At 44.9% G+C, this 21234-nt stretch overlaps 1 protein-coding gene across 3 annotated transcripts in view; it reads right to left on the bottom strand.

Moving 5' to 3' along the window:
• Positions 1 to 404: 404 nt before the first annotated feature.
• Positions 405 to 21234, bottom strand: part of LOC144685848 (SH2 domain-containing protein 4B-like) — a 41224-nt gene continuing 20394 nt past the window's right edge. For all 3 annotated transcript variants that reach the window (XM_078550799.1, XM_078550797.1, XM_078550798.1), the window contains 2 exons: positions 12257 to 12368; positions 405 to 1156 (listed from right to left, as the gene is read on the bottom strand). In XM_078550799.1, the coding sequence (XP_078406925.1) occupies positions 1130 to 1156; positions 12257 to 12368 (139 nt within the window). In that variant the 3' untranslated portion in view covers positions 405 to 1129. The remainder of the gene's footprint in view (positions 1157 to 12256; positions 12369 to 21234) is intronic.

Below are 21234 nucleotides of genomic sequence, written 5' to 3' on the forward strand. Positions count from 1 at the left end.
TTTCAGGGAATTATACACTTGAACCCTAAGGCCTCCCTGTTCATTACTACTCTTCAGTGTCTTTCCATCAAGTGAGTACTCCCATTCCATGCAACGTGTACTACCTACACTTATCCATATTAAATTACATTTGCCACCTGTCTTCTCATTTCACTAACTGGCCTGTCTTCCTGACATCCTTTATGGTCTTTCTTGATTTCTGCTTTTGTGTAATTAGCAGCTTTCAAGATTCTATTCCTAATATCTGTAAATATTGAGAACAAAAACAGATCAAGCATTGACCGCCTGCAGTGCATGATTCACGATCATTGTATTTGGGAGAATTTAATTGCAGGACCTCGACTCTTTAGGTCTCTTATGCAAAACCAGTGAAAAATGGCAGCTAGCCAGTGGAAGGGAGAAGCTGCTACTGGGGACTGAAGGAATGATCCCCAATATTCAGGAAAGGTGCCACAACAGGTTTCAGCAAGGTTTGCAATTGGCGGAGGCCTGGAGTCTGGAGCAGGGGAAGCCTCAATCTCTTTCCTGGGCATGTTAAGCAAGTCATGATGATATCACTGAAACCTGATGTGCATATTTCAAGAAGGATCCTAATGGTTTCCAATGGCTGCCCTTTTTGCCTGCTCAGAGGAGTAGGCTAAAATCGGAACCTTTGGGGAGTCAGCAGCAAAGGTCATTAGAACTGCCTACCATCTGCTTTCCACCTGCAGGCAGGGTTTCACCCCTCAAAAATTTGGTCACAACTTATGTTACACTAATTGGTCTACAGTTACTTGCTTTATCCTTCTCTCCTTTCTTGGACAAACCTGATGATTTGTTTATTATGTAAGTGGGTTAAGAACTTGCATCATTTGGCCAATCCCTACAAATTTCAAGAGGAAAAACAGTTTTGGTAATTATAACATGAAATAATGTAGTGAAATATGAGATGTATTTCATACAAATTAGATTACAATGAACATTTCTCAGCAAAAAGCCCAGTAAGCATCAAGCATTATGACTGTTATAATGAAACTTCTGAAATATTACATATGGTTTTCATGCCATTGTTGATCAATGTTCTTCTGCTTTGTTGGTGAGTTCCCTTGTAGGTCAGATATTTCTCATTGTAATCCTGGTCCTCATGTTTCTACCATTTTTTAGCATCTTCAAACACCTTTGGAGTATGAAATATTTTATTTATTAAACATAATCTATTTTAATGTGACATTTTTGAAACTTTGCATGTATTATGAATGTACAATATCTTTAAACAGTGTATTTAAATATATGGATCATTTAAAAAATATTTATCAAGTGAGTGCAAAATGTTAAGTTCAATCATTCCCATTGCAATTAGGCATCAAAGTTAAAGTAATCTGCTGCAATGCTTTTTTATTTACTTTTAAAATCCTGCATTTTTGAAGCTTTCTAATGGATATGATTCATTACAAGTTATATAAATCTCAATACACCTAGAATGTGTTGTATTGCATGCATGTATATGTAAATACAGTGTATTGACACTTCTAACATGTTGCACCACCATAACCATAACCATAATTTCTTACATGGCAATTCCAGATCTCAAGCTGAGTGGAGCCAAGGGATTTAGGCAGGAAAGAAAATTGAGAACAATATCACTAAATGTCCGGCAAAAGGCCATCTTCTCACCTGGACAATTGTGCATGATATGAAAGGGAGAATGAAATTGGGAGACAAATATATTCCACTATAAATGCCTGATATTAAAATTTTGTATTGAGAGATAAAACATGAACTACTAAAGTGGGCAAATATTTAAACTTGTTTTGTTGTTAAACTTACCCAAAAGGATTTAAACTATTAACAAGGTGAACAGCAAAGTGCAAATGTCTTTCAGGTATTTTTACCACTCAAAGGACCTTGGGGCTAGTTTCTTCAAACAGTGCTTTTCTGTCAAATTACTATTATAAGGTTCAAATTATAAAGCCTCTGTTTAGCAACAACAACAAAAAATACTCCAGGGATTTGTGTCAGAAGTTCTCCAATTATTGTCCCACTCATGATCAATTCTAACTACAATTTATCATGATGCATATTTTAATGCTTTATATTGGCTGGCCATAGTCAATTTAAAATATGACAAATTTTGAAGGTCATTGTTCAAATACTGGTGGCATGTGGTTTCTTGATTAATATTATTCTTCTGTTTCCAACACAGGACTTCATATTAAACACTTTGGGTATAAAACTCCAGTTCATTGTACTGATTCATGGGTATGCAACTTCTTTTTGATATACACTCAGGATTCTTGAAATAAGTTCTGGGCTACAAAGTATAACAACGTTCAGTACTTCACAGTAATTCCCTCTGAAATTGTTCCGACTGACCTTGCAAAGATGCCTATTCATCACCAGAACCAGCGCTTGGTCAATATGTAGCATTGTGTCCAATGGGAAAATGTCAATTTTGGAATAGTATAAATCATTTTCTGGCCTCAATGTTTTTTTTTTAATTGCTAGCTGCCCAACCTCAGAATTATTCAGAATTTCTAAATATCATGTTTTTTTAAAAGTGTTAAAAATTTAGCAGGTATATAAAAAATCATGGTTACAGTAAGTTAATTTTGCATCATTTTTGCAGCAGCTGTTATAACATGCCTTTATATTTACACAATAGAAAATATCCATATTGTACATTGTATAAATATCATGGAATCCATCTGTAGTTAGAACTATAGAATCATAGAATAGTTACAGCATAGCAGGCCATTCAGCAAATCATCTATGTGCTGGCCCTCTGAAGGAGCAATTCACCTAGTGCCACTCCCCTGCCTTTTCCCCATAGCCCTGCATACTTTTCCTTTTTAGATAACGATCCAGTTCTCTTTTGAAAGGATCAGTTGACCCTGCTTTCACCATACTCAGATCCAAACCACTCGCTGTGTGAAAAAAGTTTTCCTTATGTCGCCTTTGCTTCTCGTGTCAATGACCTTAAATCTGTACCCCCTGGTTCTCGATCCTTCCACGAATGAGAACAGTTTCTCCCTATCTACTCTGTCCAGACCTGTCATGATTTTGAATACCTCTATCAAATGTCAGCCTTCTCTTGTCCTAGCCAGCTAAACCTTACTATACAAATATACTGCTGTAGAAAATTCTCCTGACACCACACACACTGAGAAACCTTGCCCCTCTCTGCCCTTTACACTACTATTATCCCAGTCTATATTCAGATAACTAAAGGGCCCCCCAACCCGCCCCCCCCACCACCCCCACCCCACCTCCCCCCACTCACCTCCCCCCCCCCACCGATTATAACTATTCTATAATTCTTGCACTTCTCTGTTATTTCCTTGCAAATTTGTTCGTCTACACCTATCCCAATAGTGGTGGCCTATAGACTACATCGAGCAATGTAACTGCACCTTTTTGGTTCCTTAGTTCTAGCTAAGTAGATTCTGTCCTTGACCCCTCTAGGATATTGTCTCTCTCTAGCATTGAAGTGTTCTGCTTAATCAATACTGCCACCCATCCTCCTTTCCTATTTTTCCTTCAAACCTTCCATCCAGGAATATTTAATGGGAGGAGTTTTCCGAACCCGCTGGCGGCGGGAGTGATAGGTGGCATGCGCGGAAAATATCGCGGGACCCACTTCACGATGGCGTGAAGGCAGGTCATGATCTTCAGCTCAGCCCAGCAATGGTGGGCTGCGTTTCCCGCCATCGGTCGGCATGGAGCTAATTGTGACACATTAGCATATAATTATAAGGCCATCCTGCCAGGCTCTTGGAACCCTGCTGTATCGTCCGTCCATGTCAGTGGGAAAGCACGCCGAAATGTTTCACAACAGTACACAGGTGACGTGCACTTTGGGGGAACTGAGGTGAGTTCCCCACAGCTCGCCCGTTGTTTACAGGCCTCAGGGGCACCAGGGGCCAGGGGAAACTGATGCCTGGCCCCACAGGCGACTGCTGAGGGGTGGGGAGGTGTCCGGGGGCAAGTGCTGGCCAGCCTCAGAGGCGACTGCTGAGAGTGGGGGCGGGGAGGTCAAGTGCTGCCCTGGCGCTACATCCCACGCACAGGCGCAGCCACAGTGATATGACTGGGGTCAGGTTCCTAGCCTGCCCACCCACCAAAGGGCCACCAAGTGCTCCATACCTTATCCCACCCCCCCAACCCCCGGCACAGACTTCAAGTCTGCCTCCACTTTATTAGACCATGGAGCAGCTGGACTGCGCACATTGTACAATCTCCTCACCAATGCTGGCCATGTAGCAGTCACTGCTGAAAGTGCTCACAGCCCCTTGCAATCTCAGCATCCTGGTTTTGACCAGTGTCCCCCATGTCGCAGGTTGACAGGCAGCCATGCAGCGCACTAATTTCTGGCCATCCGAGGGGTGACCAGCACTCTCCAGGAAACATTAAAGGGCGGTCATACAGGGCCAGGTAAGGTGCTAATTACAGCCATGATAACCACATTTCTCGCTCTTTCATGCTGTAGGAGGACCATGTCAGGATCATGGATCCTGGTGACCTAGCTGTATGCCTGATGGCCTACAGAGACCCTAGAAGACGAAGGAGAGAGTGACTGAGGCTCCTGGCAGCACAAAGGCAGGAGCAGTAACTTCATGAAGAAGGGGCAGCAGGGGCTCCCGCAAACGCGACACCCAGGGTCTATAGACACTGCCTGCCATTCCTGCAAATGACTGAGTACCAGTGTCGCTGATGACTGGGCATGTCTAGGGACCTGGTGGCTCATATCTGCTACTTATTGCAGGACTTGCCGCCAAGGGGACATGGAGGACATCCACTGCCAGTGGCTGTGAAAGTGACCACAGCACTTAATTTCTATGCCAGTGGCTCCTTTTAGGGCTCCACAGGTGACCTCTGCGGGGTTCCACAATCCACCACCCACAAATGTTTCCATGAGGTCATGGATGCCATCTTCCCATGGCACACAACTTTGTGCCTTTCGCCTGGGAACGGGACAGCCAGGATGCATGGGCCATTGAATTCGCCCTGATCTTGGGATTCCCACAGGTGCAGGGTGCGATTGACTACACTCAAGTGGCTCAGGTCTCCATTGCTACACTCAGTGGACTTCGTCAACTGCAAGGGCTTCCACTCACTGAATTTGCAGCTGGTATGCGACTGCATCCTGCAGGCATGTGCACTGTTTCCAGGGAGTGTGCACAACACCTACATTCTGAGTCACTCGCAGATCCCTGCAGTCTTCCAGGGACCACAGAGGCTACAGGGTTGGCTCCTACAGGGGGCAAGAGCTACCTGCAGAGGGCGTGGCTGATGACACCATTGCGGTGGCCTCAGACTGCAGGAGAGCGACGCTATAACGAGGCTCATGTAGCAGCTCGCAACTTGGTGGAGCAGACCATCGGGATGCTGAAGATGCAGTTCCGGTGCCTGGACCAGTCTGGTGAAGCCCTGCAATACAATCTGCAGAGGGTATCATGCATCATCATCATCTGCTGTGCCCTTTACAACCTGGCGCTGTAACGGGGTGAGGAGCTGGCTGAGGAGGAGATGGAGGAGCTTCATGTCTCCTCTGATGAAGAGGATGCTGACGGGGATGAGGTTGAGGGGGTGCTCAGTGGTGATGAGGAGGATGCAGATCTCGCACTGGCTAGATGAGGCAAGTGCACTCAGGAGGCCCTCATAGCTGCCAGATTTGTGGAGGATGATGACAATATGCAGTGAGGTGTCCCCGTAGATCCACATATCGCAGTTGTGAACCTTTGACTCCAGTCTGGCTTATCGCAGCACCAATACCCTCTGTGAGAATGCTCCTGTCATGGAGATGCAGTGGAGGCCCTAATATCACTTGATCGCAGGAGGATGATGACAACATGCACCGAGGACATTCCATAGATCTTCACACAGCCTCTGAGAATGTCTGACTCCTGTCTGGGCGGGTGCAGTTTGCTTGTGCTCCATGATCAGGGCCATCTCAGAGACGCAGCCATGAAACTTTAGACTCATCTGATGCTGCATCCGCCTTCAGCACCTCAGACTTCAGGAGCTGGTGCACAGCATCACTGGTTCCAGATGCTGGTGTGATGGGAGCCAGCCCCACCTTAAAAGGCACTGAGAGCACACAGAGTATGGGAATGTGAGGCAGGACCATCACTGTGGTCTGAAGGTCGCACAGAGCACGGAGAACAGGCCCTAGACTGAGGCAGCTGTGTTGTGCAGAAAGGTTTCACATCTGAGTGACAAGAACACTGCTCATCAGAACAAGGAGCCAGGGGCAGGGAGATGTTCTTGGGAGTTTATTGACAAGAGTGAACATGATGTACAAGAGATTAACACCCATGCCCAGGCTGTGCAACTAATTTCCCTTAACTTTCCTAACAATGCCTCTACATTTTGATGCGCCTCAGAGGTGGAGGCAGCGTGCTGACTATGACAACCTGTCCGTGATGACTCCTGTGGGCGTCCTCTGGAAGGCCAAGATTGGAGGGCCCTGGCCTGCTTTTGGGGTCCTGCTGTGTGGCAGTGGCACCCTCCTCAGCCCGTGAAGCTGGAGCTGCGGAGTTCACAGGAAGAGGGGAATCAGATGGGCTGGTCACTCCCAGAGTCACCTGGGTGGATGGCACAGGAGTGTGCACCTGCTTATCCTCCTCCCTATGGGTGCCCAAGGGCCCCTGGCTGACTCTATGAGCAGAAGGGGTAGCTGTAATGAGATCGTGCTGCCCACCACCCCTCTCACGTACACACTGGAGGCCAAATATGGCATCAGCAATGGAGTTAAGCCCGCGCAGCAGTGGAGGAGTGACATCCTGGACCAAGGTCTCCATGGCGGCCGCCATCCTGCCAGTGTTGACCTCGGTGCATTGCAATGCCGGCACTATCACCTCAGCCTGAAGATGGATGGACTCCTCCATCGTGCCTTGCAATCTGAGGAGTGCAGCAAACACCCCTTCCTGATGTTCCTGAGCTTGCCTTTGCAGCTCCAGCAACTGCGACATGACCGAGTCCAGAGGCTCATCACCTGACTCGCACTCAGCAACATTCTGGCCTCCAGTAATCCTCTGAGTGCCGGGGACCTGTGAAGTCCCTGCCTCCGCCTGCTGTGGATCAGAAAGTGCAATGTGCTCACCAGATTGTGATCCTGAGGCTACCATAAAACTAGGTCCCACTGAGGTGTGTGTCTCTGTGCTGGTGGAGGGGGTGGATGAGCGATGTGATGGGGTTTCAGGGAGGGTGCTTTCAGATTCCTCTTCAGAGGTTCCTTCGGAGCTTGCTTGGGGGCTCCGGGTCGTGGAATTCGTCGGCTGCTTCCCAGATGTGCCTGCAAAAGCAAGGAGAGATAATTAGTGCATGGCAGTGGCCTGTGAAAGAGGGCACATCACTCACAGCATGGTTGTCTGATGGATATTGCACTGCTGAATCCTCAGTTGGTAGAGCAGCGCCGACCTCACCGTCAGCACAGGACCAGTCCTGGTCATCGCCAGCCAGCTGGATGGCTCTGTTTTCGAATTCTGTCAGAATTTTGAATTCCGGCATCCCTCCACCTGTCTGTGACCTTTCCTTCCTGTTGTGAGTCAGCTTGTCCTGCATGGATAGAGGTGGGGAGAGCGTATCAAGGTGCCTGCTGGGCCAGATGATAAGTATGCCTGGCCTGTGGGGGTGGTGAGTGGTCCCATGGACGGGCTGAGGACAATGATGGTGTGTGTGAAAGAGTGAATGGTGATGTCCCTTGAACTGGCAGTGAGTGAGGGCCCTGTGGATGTATGATGGGTTTGTGAGTGTGAGAGTTGGGAGTGATGTAAAGAGTGACTTACCCTGGCGAAAGGAAGGAGATCATTCATCCTTTTTGCGGCATTGGGTGGCTGTCCTCCTCTGCAGGGCGTACGCGCTGCCTACCACTACCACCGCCTCCTAAGTCGGGTTGATGACATTGCTGCCCATCCTGCGGCCAGAGCGGGGGTAGAGCACATCCTGGCGGGTCACCATGGCATCCAGCAGTCGGTCGAGGGACCCATTGTTGAAGCGGGGGGGCTGCAGTCCTTTTGCCTTTGCTGGCCATGTCTCCCAGGCAGCGGTGGTGAGCTGGTGGCAAGGAGCGCTTTGCTGGCAGCTGCCTTTTAAAGATGGCAGCCGGCGTGATGCAACAGCGGGGTGATGGCGAGTGGGCGAATGAGAGCCCACCCACCATGGAAACGGCGTGTTTCACGGGAATGAATATATAATGAGGCGGGCTCAGGAAGATCAGGCATGAAAACCCGCCATTTTCATCGGCAGGTAGGATTCCATTTAACCCGCCCGTTACCGCACTTAGTGCAATTGTGGGAAAATTCCACCCAATATCTACTCCTACCCTTCTTTGAGCCAGCTCTCTATTACTGCCACTACATCATATTTTCACGTGGCTATCTGCTTCTGCGTATCACTAATCTTATTTACCATTCTGTGCATTCACATACATGCAATGTAACCCTAATTTAGACTTTATTTATTGCTGTCTTACACTGAACACACCTAATAGCTTACTATTTCCTCCTCTGGTGTTATCTATCTCTTCCAATATTCTTTGCACATGGTATCCTTACCAGGTTAGTTTTAACCCCACCAATAGCACTAGCAAATCACCTGCTAAAAATTTGGTCCTGGTTCTGTTTAGATGCAATCCATCTTGGCCTGTACAGGTCCCATCTCCCCCAGAACTGACCCCAATGTCCCAATAATCAAAATCTCTCCCTCCTGAACCATCTCTCCAGCCAAGCATTCATCTGTTCAACCCTCCTATTGCACGCGGACTGGGAATAATCCAGAGATTACTACTTTTGGGGTCCTGTTTGCTAATTTCCTACCAGCTACCTAAATCCTGACTGCAGGACTACATCCCTCTTTCTGCCTATATTGCTTGTACTAATGTAGATCACGACCACTGGTTGTTCATCTTGTCCTCTAAGGGTGCTCTTGAGGCACTCAGTGACATCTTTGAGCAGGGAAGCAATGTACCATCTTGGATTCACGTCTGCGGCTGCAGAAATACCTGTCTGTTCTCCTAACTATCGAATCTCTTATCACTATTGCTCTTCCAGTCTTTTGGTGCCATGCAATTGGCTCTGGCTGCACTCTGCAGATGAACCATTACTACTGAATACTGGTTGGCAAGTGATGCACTCAAGGGGCTCCTGCACTACCTGCCTAATTCTACTTGCCTGCCTGGTGATCATCCATTCTGCCTCTCCCTGCAAACTCTTAAGCTGCGGGGTGGCCATATCTATAGATATGCTATCCACAAATCTCTCAACTTGGTGGATGTGGTGCTGTGATGTTCCTCTGGCTTTGAAACCCAGAGCTCAAGCAGCTGAAGACAACAACAATTCCCACACATATGGTTGTCCAGAATACAGGAAATGTCCTGGGGTCCGCACGTGGAATAGGATGTGCACTCCAGGGGTCAGAGCTGCCCTGCTACTTCGCTATCTGTTAGATAATAATAAGATAATAAAGAGATAATAATAAGATAATAATAAAACAAGATAATAAAACTTGCTACTTAAAATATAAAGACTCACCAGCCTAACACTTCTCTTCTGTTGTCATTTAAATATAAGGAGGTTAATTGAAATTCTTTACTTAACCCTTATTATATACAAGGTAATTTTAATTTTCCAACATCTTAAACTAACTTCCTAACTTTGAAGAAAGGGAAACAAAGTTACAATATTCAAGAACCAATTAACTCTCACTCTTCCTGCGATGTCACAATTTCATTTTTTTCCCTCTCTATTTCAGTGATCCTATCCTGCTTCACTCTCCTCTCAGTCTGCTTCACAGGCGCAGCCGATCGCCGCCCACCCAGCATGATGCGCACCCGGAAGCACTCAGCGCTACCTGTGTGGGCGAGGGGAGAAGGGAGAGTCAGGGCCTGCGCTCTTTTGTGCATGTGCGCATGCACGAAAGAGCACAGAAATCACCCTGAGGCATGGAGCTGCCTCAGGGGCATTAAGAAAAGACATAAAAGTGTGAAAAATAAAAAATAAAATTATTCAGGCATGTCCCGTCATGTGACATTGTCACATGAGCTGGGGCATATTTATGAATTTTCATGAAACATTTTATTAAATTAAAAAGCCCTCCATGAAATCTCATCCCACCTGTGAATGAGGTTCCATGAAAAATGCAAAGGCCACTGGGCGATTTGCCTGCCCGCCAGGTTGGACGGACAGCCGTTACAAGTACTTTAATTAGTTGATTACTGGCCTTAACAGGCTTTTGACAGTTCGGCGGGCATGCACCCACCTTCGGTATGCACGCGCCGAACTGAAGATCGGAACGACGCACGGTGACGTCGGGACGCATGCCCGACGTCACCGCTCATTATTTTATGCGTCCCCGTGTGCTAACCAAAAGATTCTGCCAACAGTGATCCTGACCCATTAGCCACTGCTCCCAGTCTGCTTCACAGTGACCCTGACCCGTTAGCCACTGCTCCCAGTCTGCTCCACAGTGATCCTGACCTGTTAGCCACTACTCCCAGTCTGCTTCACAGTGATCCTGACCTGTTGGCCACTACTCCCAGTCTGCTTCACAGTGATCTTGACCTGTTGGCCACTGCTCCCAGTCTGCTTCACAGTGATCCTAACCTGTTGGCCACTGCTCCCGGTCTGCTTCACAGTGATCCTGACCTGTTGGCCACTGCTCCCCTGTCTGCTTCACAATGATCCTGACCTGTTAGCCACTGCTCCCAGTCTGCTTCACAATGATCCTGACCCATTAGCCACTGCTCCCAGTCTGCTTCACAATGATCCTGACCTGTTGGCCACTGCTCCCAGTCTGCTTCACAATGATCCTGACCCGTTAGCCACTAAGCCCAGTCTGCTTCACAATGATCCTGACTCGTTAGCCACTTCTCCCAGTCTGCTTCACAGTGGTATGACCTGTTGGCTACTGCTCCAGTCTGCTTCTCATTGATTCTGTCCTGTTGGCCACTACTCCCAGTCTGCTTCACAGTGATCCTGACCTGCTTCACACTCCTCCCAGTCTGCTTCACAGTGATCCTGACCTGATGCACACTCCTCCCACAGATTGGAATGCAAAAAAATTCTTACATGAAAATTATACATAGTAGGAATCAAAGAGCCAGTAAAGATCTAATTCTAAAAGGAATGAATGTGCTTTATTTATGACTACAGGTATTTTGATAATTTAGTGTGCTAATTCATCTGTATAGAATTGCCTTATTAGCCTTGTTCACACAGATATATCAGGAACATCAACCTACAGAAGACAACATCGTTTTCATAAATTATTATAAATTGTTATAAATTAGCCGAAAACACTTTAATGTAGTTTTTTTTTGTTCTTGCATTGCACGATAGCATATGGTGCCAAACTATTGTGTTCTGGCTTCATATTGTTTGATAGGCTGAGACAAAAATAAATCACAAAACTGTAACTATGCAGACTCAAGCCTTCAAATCATTGAAAAAAATGGTTTGAGTTTTTGGCTGTGAGTTGTTTTGCTTTCTCTTCAAACTGCCAGCTACAGAGTCAAAGTAATGTATCTAACATAATAGAAACAAAAAGAATTAGACTTGAGTGGGGCAAGACTTCTAATTCGCCTGGAGGTATCTCCCTGACCTGGCAGGGTCACTTAAGCATGGGAGGCAGGCTTGACCTCCCACCCAGATTGGGGTCGAGACTTGTGGCAGCAGGCCCCAAGGGCAACAGTGAAAAGATTAGGCAGCTGTGAGTTGCCTGGCAAAAAAGTCTGCAGAAAAGTTTAACTTTTGTTTATGTGTACAGCAAAGTTCTCAGAGTGCTTGCGCAGGCCCTTCCTCAATTGAAGCCATAAGGCCAACAAGTCTACATATCCTGCATAAGCCTCACAGGCTGTCCATGCATTTGTTCGAATTGGGCATGTAGTTGCATTTCATCCTGCTGGAACTGGACCTGGAACACATCAGGGAAGTGGGAAAGCAGTAGCACTTGCCTCTAAGTAATTCTCTACATCCACAAACACAACATCTTTCCAAAAAATTAGTTTGAGCGGGATACCATAGAAGAGGGCATTTTGTCTGGACAATCATCATGTGTGAATGATAAAGGGATGATGCAAATTATAATACATTATTTGCATGTTTCTTAACATTGAATGTTTTCTTCTGCATGAATATGTATTTAATCAACACTGACTGATTTCAACATACAAAAGTGTCATCATTTCATTACAGTATGTTTATATAGCATTGAGTGTGAACTCCCTTCCACCCCATTAACAGAACTCAAGTGCATGCTTCAGATGTGACCACATTCTAACCTTGCAAGTTGCATACACTTTGTCTTTTCCATTTGGTTTAAATTGTTCATGTTCATCTCTATTCCAGGTGTCAGAATCTGAAAATAGCTTTCTTTGATTTTCTGTGAATCTCCTAAAACAAGAATAATTTACAGTATTAGTTTACAAGACCTTGTTAAGTCTGCCTCAGTTTACAATTTGAATTGATAAAACATCGAGTTTCAACTTAATCTTGTGATTTTCAAACTTTTCGCTGTGAGGGACTTTCTGCCAATAGTTGCACACATCTGGGAACTTATTTACAGACTCCTGTCCTAATTTTCAAGACAGTACCAGCTTCCCAGTGGATGATCAAACTGGTAGTTTTTTTTAGGAGGCCCTTAAAGAAGGAATGGTGGAGGGATGTTGGGACAAGTGTCAAATTGTGGTGTAAATGAAGGGGAATGCGCGATGTCAGGATCAGTTTAATGGAGAGTTTTGGGGGACAAGATATAGGCTGGAATGCTGGAGGAGGTTTTAGAAATAGGGTGGGACAAGGTCAAGATGAGCTTTAAACACGAGACTGAGTATTTTCAGTTTGAGGAATTGCAGCGCTGGAAGCCAATGCAGATTAGCAAGAAGAAGAGTGATTGGTGTGCAGGATTTGATGTAGATTGGATAGTGATAGCAAAGTTTTGGATAAATTGGCATTTATAGAGGTTGGGGGATGGGATGCTGGCCAGAAGAGCATTGGAATAACCAATTCCAGAAGTGGCAAAAACATAGATGAGGATTTCAGCAACATTTTGGCTGAGACAGAAGTAGGTGGTTTTCTAATAGAGAGGATGTTGAGTGTGAAACTCAGTTCAGCATTGAAAAGGAGGAAGCTCCTTTTCCTAAGGATAGTTGGGGTCAGCCTGAAACAGTGATCAGGGTGGGGATGGAATCAGTGATGGGGTTTACTGTTTGTACTGTCACCCAGAGGCAGCATGTAGATGAGGAACAGAGGTAGGGTCAAGAATTGCTCCAAGTGAAGTGTTTTGTCACTTCTTAAAAATTAAGAATGCACACACACAGCTATTTGCTTCTGAGTCCCAGCTTCCTGTGTAAAAAAACAGAAGGTTCATTCATTCCTTATTCTACACCAGAGGGCAATATATCTGGGACTTAGCAGACCCTACAGGGAGGTTTTGTTATATACTTTATAACTAAAATGTCCTTTTACAAAAAAGCATAAACATTAAACACAAACATCACATCTCCTCCCTCTTTAGCCAGGAACAAATCGGTCAGGTGGTTTGCAGATTCGCTTTGGTCTAGAGAGGAGTGTTGGTTTAGGTGTCTCAGTTTGTTTGCTTAGAAATGGAAGGTTCTGCTGTTCCACTTGTTTCTGTTCAGGTTCAACAGTTGCAGCTACAGGTGCTACAGGTTTGTCAGTTGAATCAAGTTGGTTTTCACCCACTAGAGCAGATATTTCCCAGAAATCTTCCATTGTGACTGGAGATCTCTGGAAATTTGGTTCCTTGCACTTTGCTTCTCTAATTTGGTCAGTGTGTCGCTTCCAGATTCCGCAGGGAGATTCAACATCATAGGCAGTGGTCCTCGACGCTTGATGATTCTTCCCAGGAGCCGCTTTGATGTCTCACGGTAATTTCGGACCCAAACAGACTGACCCAGATTAAACTCTCAAGCTGGTTTACTTGTGTCATGTGACCTTTTCTGATCAAGTTGCCTTGAACCAATCTTTCCTTTCAAATCCGGACACAGTAAATCTATTCTGGTATGCAGTCATCTTCCAAACATCAGCTCAGCAGGAGATAGGCCTGTGTTACGATACATCATCAAAAAGTTCTTCAGCTTCAACTTCTAATCTGTTTGCATCCTCCCCTTCAACATGGCCGTCTTGAATGTCTGGACAAAGCGCTCCGCTTCACGATTTGACGATGGGTGGTAAGGCAAAATGAGAATCTGCTTGATCCCATTGCTTTTCAGGAATGTTTGAAATTCACATGATGTGAATTGTGTGCCATTGTCAGACACAATCTGCTCCGGCAATCCAAAAGTAGTGAACACATTCCCGAGAGCATCAATGGTCTTTGCTGAAGTAGTTGACTTCATGGAAATAACATAAGGCCACTTTGTGCAGGCAACTACCACAATCAGGGACGTATGTCCGAGAAGTGGTCCGGCAAAGTCCATATGAAGTCTCTGCCATGGACGGTCAGGCCAAGCCCATGGGTGTAATGGGACAGGTGCAAGAGAAGACTTCATTTCTGGACATGGAAGGCAATGACTGGCCATGTATTCAATTTCTTTATTCAGGTGTGGCCACCACACATGTAGACAAGCTGCTGCTTTCATTTTGACGATTCCCATGTGACTGAGGTGAAGTTCTTCTAACACTCATGTTTGGAATTTTGGAGGAATAACAACTCTGATTCCCCATAACAAACAAACGTCTTGCAGAGTCAGCTCAAATCTATGCATGTAGTGAGGTTTAAGCTCAGTAGTCACTTATTGAGGTATATACCAACCCTTCTGTGTATACAGGTAAACTTTGGAGAACACAGCATCCCTCAGCGTTTCAAGTCAAATTTGATCCACTTTAACAGGTAACACGTCTATTTGGTTCACACTGAAAGCAGTGACTTCACTTCGGGTTGTGGAGCTGTGGTGTAACGGAAGTCTGGAAAGTGTATTTGCATTTCCATGAGTCTCAGTGGGGTGAAATGTAATTTCGTACTGGTAAGCAGATAAGATCAGTGCCCACGTTTGTAGGCGTGCAGCTGCAAGTGTCGGGGTTTGTGGCTTCGGACTAAGCAACCAGGTCAAAGGCTTGTGGTCTGTAATTAACATGAATTTGCGCCCATATAATTATTGGTGGAACTTCTTGACTCCACAGATTAATCCAAGAGCTTCCTTCTCAATTTGGGCATAATTTTGTTCTGCCTTGGACAATGTGCGTGGGGTGTATGCAATGGGCCTTTCACTGCCATCAGGAAATGTGTGGGAGATGACAGCTCCAACACCATATCCAGATGCACCAAAAGCCAGGCTGACAGGCAACTTTTCACTGAAATGTGCCAGAACTTTAGCAGAAGTGAGCTCTTGCTCGAGTTCCTTGAAACTTTCCTGACAGGCTTGTGACTAATCCCATTTTGCATTCTTCTTCAGCAGATTATTCAATGGTGCTGCCTTGGTAGCCAAACTGGAAATGAACTTGCCATAGTAATTCACTAGTCCCAAAAACGAATGAAGCTCCTTAACATTTTTGGGCTGTGGTGCATTCATCATTGTCTCCACCTTTCTGGGTGAGGTTGAGAGGCTAGTTTTGTCGATCACATGTCTCAGGTACTCCATTGAGGGCTTCAGGAACGAGCATTTGGATTTCTTACAGCAGATGCTGTATTTTTCCAGTTTATGCAGGACACTGCCTAGGTTCTCTAAATGAGTTGGGAGGTTTTTCCTGGTGATGAGCATATCGTCTTGGAAGCAGATTACACAAGGTGACCCTGCAGTATTTTGTCCATGGCCTGCTAGAATAAAGCTGGTGATGACCGATTCCAAATGATAGTCGTTTGTATTGATATAGAACTCTGTGTGCTGATGGTTGTATACTTCCTGGAATCTTAACTCAGTTGTATTTACAAAAATGCCTCTGATAGGTCAAGCTTTGTGATTAATTCACCTCCATTCAGAGCAGCGAATAGGTCCTCAATTTTCGGTAGTGGGTACTGATGCACTTCCGGGAAAGGATTAATGGTGATTTTATAGTCACCACATATTCTGATAGAACCACCATCCTTCACTACTGGGGCTATTGGAGCTGCCCACTCTGCGTAATCAACTTTCTCAATTATCTGAAAGTTTTCAAGTTGCTCTAGTTCCTGCTCGATTTTCTGCTGCATTGAGTAGGCAACTGAACGTGGTTTGAAGAACCTTGGAGAAACTTTGGCCTTCACAGCAAGTTTGGCTTCAATGTCTTTAACAACTCCAAGACCTTCTTTGAAGACATCAGTATGCTTGTCTAACAAGGACTGTAACATGGGGTTGTGATGCACTTTATTTATTTTATTCCAGTCCAGCCGAATTTCTTTTAGCCAGTTCCTGCCCACAAGCGATGGATGATCCCCTTTCACAATGATAAGTGGCAACCTTGCTATTTGATCTTCATATTTAGCTTGAACAGACATTTTTCCAAGTATATTCACAGACTCACCAGTGTAGGTGCCAAACTGAAGGAGGGTTTTCTCTAATGGGCATTTCTTGCAAATTTTCTCCCATGTCTTCTCTGAAGCAATAGAAACAGATGCTCCAGTGTCAACCTCCATTTCAACCATTTTACCATTTAAGGCAATGCCAACTTTTAGTTCTTCATCTAGTTTCAGATCAGACTGAATACAATACAATTGCTCTTCCTCATTGTCGCTGTTAGTTTCACTTTCTGTCTCGTCTGGACTTGCATTACTTTTGTATTTTGCGCCCAAATAATGTGCCTTTTAAACTGCCTGTTTATTTTCAAGTGCGACTTGTCTGTGTGCTCCTCGTGATACCCTTTTCTTGGTACTGCTTTACTGTGATCAGCCTTTGATCTACATGCATGCTGTATGTGTCCTTTTTTTCCACAGTAGTGACAATCAGTGGTTTTCCACTTACAGGCTTCTGCATCATGCCCTATTCCATTACAGTGGTAACATGTTTGAAAGCGAGTATACCCTTACTTTACTATTTTAACTTAGACATTGTTAGAATGTGCTTTCAAATCTCCAGCTTGTTTCTCTTCCATTTCTATGCTTTGCACAATCTTGAATGCTTTCTTCAGTGTCAACTTTTGCTCTGCTAACAATCTATGCTGAATTCTTTCATTTTTTTAGTCCACAAACCAGCAATCACGCAACACTTCTTTAAAGTCACAATGTTCCGCTAATGTTCTCAACTCAGCCAGGAACTGGGAAACTGACTCACTCTCAAGCTGTTCTCTTCGGTGAAATTTGAATCTTTCGGCAATAATTGCTGGTCTGAGATCAATGTGCTTTTTCAAAACGTCCACAAGCTCTTTAAAGTTTCTATCTGCTGGCTTGTCAGGAGCAATGAGATTTCTCAGTAAGGTGAAATTTTTCATTCCGATAGCTGTAAAAAAACACTGAGGCCTGCTTTTCCTCTTCAGTCTCATTCACAATGAAAAGCTGTCCCATTTGCTCGACATAAACTACAAAGTCCATAGTAGCTGGATCAAAAGCCTCTAAAGCCAGTAATAATGATGATCCCATCCTCATCATCATTTGTCACTTCTTAACAATTAAGAATACACACACACAGCTATCTGCTACTGAACCCCAGCATCCTGTGTAAAAAACAAAGTTCCTTTATTCCTTATTCTACACCAGAGGGCAATACATCCAAGACTTAGCACACCCTACTGGCAGGTTTTTATTTTATACAGCACTTCTTTTTAACTAAAATGTCCTTTTACAAAAAAGCATAAACGTTAAACACAGCCATCACACCATGGGGGACTCAATACACATAATTCTTCAGTTCTAACTGGATGGTTTTAATTGGAACCAGGACTGGCTGACCCACTGAATTGGATAAAAGAGAATCAGTGTTGAAGGCGGATGGTGCAGGTGACTGTCTCAAAAGCTGCAGGGAGGTTGAGGAAAAAGAGGGCCAATAATGCACCATGGTTACAATTACAGACTATGACCTTTGGGACTTTGGTCAGGGCCTCTTGGCGCTGTAGTGGAAATGCAATTCGAGAGCTTCAAACAGGGGGTTGCAGGAAAGTTGGGCACAGAATTGGAAGGTGGCAACATATTTAAGGTAGTAAACAAAATGGAAAAGGGAAATCCAGAGTATTATTTTATCTTAAATTGAGAGATTGGACATACCTGGGAAATTTTCCACATTGTCAAGTAGATGCCAGTGTTGTAGCTGCACTGGATCAGTTTGTCTAGGGGCATGGCTTGTTCTGGAGCACAAGTCTTCAGTACTACTGCTGGAATGTTGTCAGGGCCCATGACCTTTGCGGTATCCAGTGCCTTCAGCTGCTCTTGACATTACATGAAGTGAATCGGGATTGGCTGAAGACTAGCTGGCATCTTGTTGCTGGGGTTCTCAGGAAGGGGCAGAGATGGATTATCTGCTCAGCACTCTGTCTGAAGATTGGCTGCAAATGCTTCAGCCTTGTCTTTTGCACTGACATGCTGGGATCCCCCTCATTGGAGGTGCGGATATTTATAGAGACTCGCCCTCTAGTTAGTTTTTTTAATTGCCCACCACCACTCACAGCTAGATATGGCAGGATGTAGAGCTTTGATCTGACCTGTTGGCTGTGTGATCACTTAGCTCTATCTACCTACATCATGGGACCACGACAACTGGATCTTCCCCTTCCCACACCAACAAGTTCTTTTCCAGTCATGAGGAAATGTGTATAACTCTGGCACCGGGCAAGCAACACAATCTTCAAACGTCCTTGTTGTGGCTGCAGAGAACAGTATCTATTCCTCTAACTATACTGCTCCCTATCAATTCCTTTTCATTCAACCACTTGAATAGCCACCTGCACCACGGTGCTATGGTTGGTTTGGCCAATAATATCTGCATGTCACTCTAGAAATCAATAAAAGTCTTTGAAACTGTTCCTGGTATCTCAATGCCACAGGAATCTCAGTCTCTCAGACTTCAGAATATTCTGCAGTTTGTGGAAAACTTCCTGCAACGCGTTAGAGATGTGGATAATAGACTCCTCCTAATTGTCTCAAACTGTCTCCACATAAGATTGAGATGGTCCCTGATCATTATTATTTTTTGAAGACAGGGCTCCACAGGCAAGGAAGTGGCTTCTTGTGGAGGAATGGATCTCCTCTTTGTGTATTTCTTGGTTCTCGTTCTAGGTAGTGTTTAGTGTTTAACCCAGTGACAGCTCTTGTAGCTCATTAGCAACCTCCTCCTGAATAGAATTTAAAACAGAAAATGCTGGAAATACTCAGCAGTTCAGGCACCACTAGTGGAGTGAGAAACAGAGTTAACATTTTAGGTTGATGATCTTTTGTCAGAACTGTCTGACCTGCTGAATATTTGCAGCATTTTCTGTTTTCATTTCAGATTTCCAGCATCCGCAGTATTTTTCTCCTGAGTGGTGCCTGTGCAATTAAATGACAGCAGCTGAGGCTGTGGTTCTGGGAACTGATTTCTTAGTGGAACTGTGTGGGTGGTAATCATCATGACAAGTTTCTTCCTACAACGCACCCCTATGATGTGAAACACAAAACATCTTGTTTCAATGTCATTCTAGTGGCATTCCCCCTTGAAAAAAATAGTTGCTGAGTACAAGGGCATTGCAATATCTCAAGAAAGCACATAGAGCTGAAACTACCTGATGACCATACCCCAGTCTTTACCAATCTTCTGTTGCCACCTCGCCTCTAACCTTACAAACTCTCACAAGTTCCCTTGTCTGTCCATGGTGTGCAGCAGTGCCTTCTCTTCATGTGCATTCAGGGTTTTCGGTGTTGCTGTTCCTCCCCCAGATGTATTCCAAGATGTCAGATTTAGGGTATTTTTTGCTTTAGAGAAACTGAAGATAATGCTAAGGGTGTGAGAGGGGCATAAAAACTGTCCCCAATGGTGATGAGATTTGGTGTGTCATTGAAGAAAAGCTATAGCTCTTATGGCGGACAATTTGAGCTGGCAAAAGGGTTTGAGCAAAGGAAGCACATGGATAAATAAAAACAGAAAATGCTGGAAATACTCAGGAGGTCAGGCAGCATCTGTGGATACAAAAGCAGAGTTAAAGTTTCAGGTTGATGACCTTTCATCAGAACTGGAAAAAGTCAAGATGTAACAGGTTTTAAGCAAGGACAGAGGCAAGGAAAGGGGAGAGGGGGAAAGAACAAAAGGAAAGGTCGGTGATAGAGTTGAAGGCAGGAGAGATTAAATGTGGAAAGGGATCATGGTGCAAGACAAAAGGAGATGGTAATGGGACCAGAGACAAAAGGTGGGTGCAGAGGAGGTGTAAATGAGAATATCAGAATCTAACAGCTGCTGTCTGCAAAATGGGGGCAGAGTTACGATCTGAAATTGTTGAACTCAATATCGAGTCTAGAAGGCTGTAAAGTGCTAACTGAAAGCTGAGGTCTTGTTTCTCAAGCTTATGTTGTGCTTTATTGGAACAGTGCAGGAGGCTGAGGAGAGAGAGGTCAGGTTGAGAGTGGAGAGGAGAATTAAAATGATAAGCAACTTGAGCATTTTCAGTTTTTGCTCTTTGCAGAAATGAGTTCATCTGACATTTAAATATTGAGAAATGGTTGTATGAGAATTAATGGGTCCATTAGAGAACCTGGAAGTAGTTCGATCCTTCGACAATCCTTCAACAGCATCTTCCAAACTTGCGAATTCTACCACCTAGAAGGACAAGGGCAGCAGACACATGGGAACACCACCAGCTGAAAGTTTCCCTCCAAGCCACACACCGTCCTGACTTGGAACTACATCACAGTTCCTTCACTGTCCCTGGGCCCTAAACCTCCAAAACAGCACTATGGGTGCTCCTACACCAGATGGACTGCAGTTGTTCATGAAAGCAACTCACCACCCACCACCTTCTCAAAAGCAATTAGGGATAAGCAATAATGGACCGATGGCATTCACATCCCATAAAAGAATTTAAAAAACTGACAACCCTGGGACTGTTGCTACTTCAGCCATTCTTATAGAAAAGCAATGCTGTCCTTTACCCGAGCATAACCTTTTAAAGGTTGCACGATGACTGTATTTCCCTTCCTCCCAGGGAGGGAAAACCTATCAGGACTGGTAATAGTGCTCCGATTCCACCCTGCATTGCAAATAATGGCCCAAGGAAGAAACTGCATTGGGTTTAAAGCAGGTCCACATTGACAGGTTGAAATTTTGTTCTGCCACTAATCCACTACCAGGGAAGAAATGCAGGCTTCTGGCTTGAATAAGGCATATCTTTCTCTCCCTAAACATTGGGAAAACCAAAGTCATAGTTCTTG

Source organism: Cetorhinus maximus, chromosome 10 (genome assembly GCF_964194155.1).
Source record: "Cetorhinus maximus chromosome 10, sCetMax3.hap1.1, whole genome shotgun sequence".
NCBI classification, from domain to species: domain Eukaryota; kingdom Metazoa; phylum Chordata; class Chondrichthyes; order Lamniformes; family Cetorhinidae; genus Cetorhinus; species Cetorhinus maximus.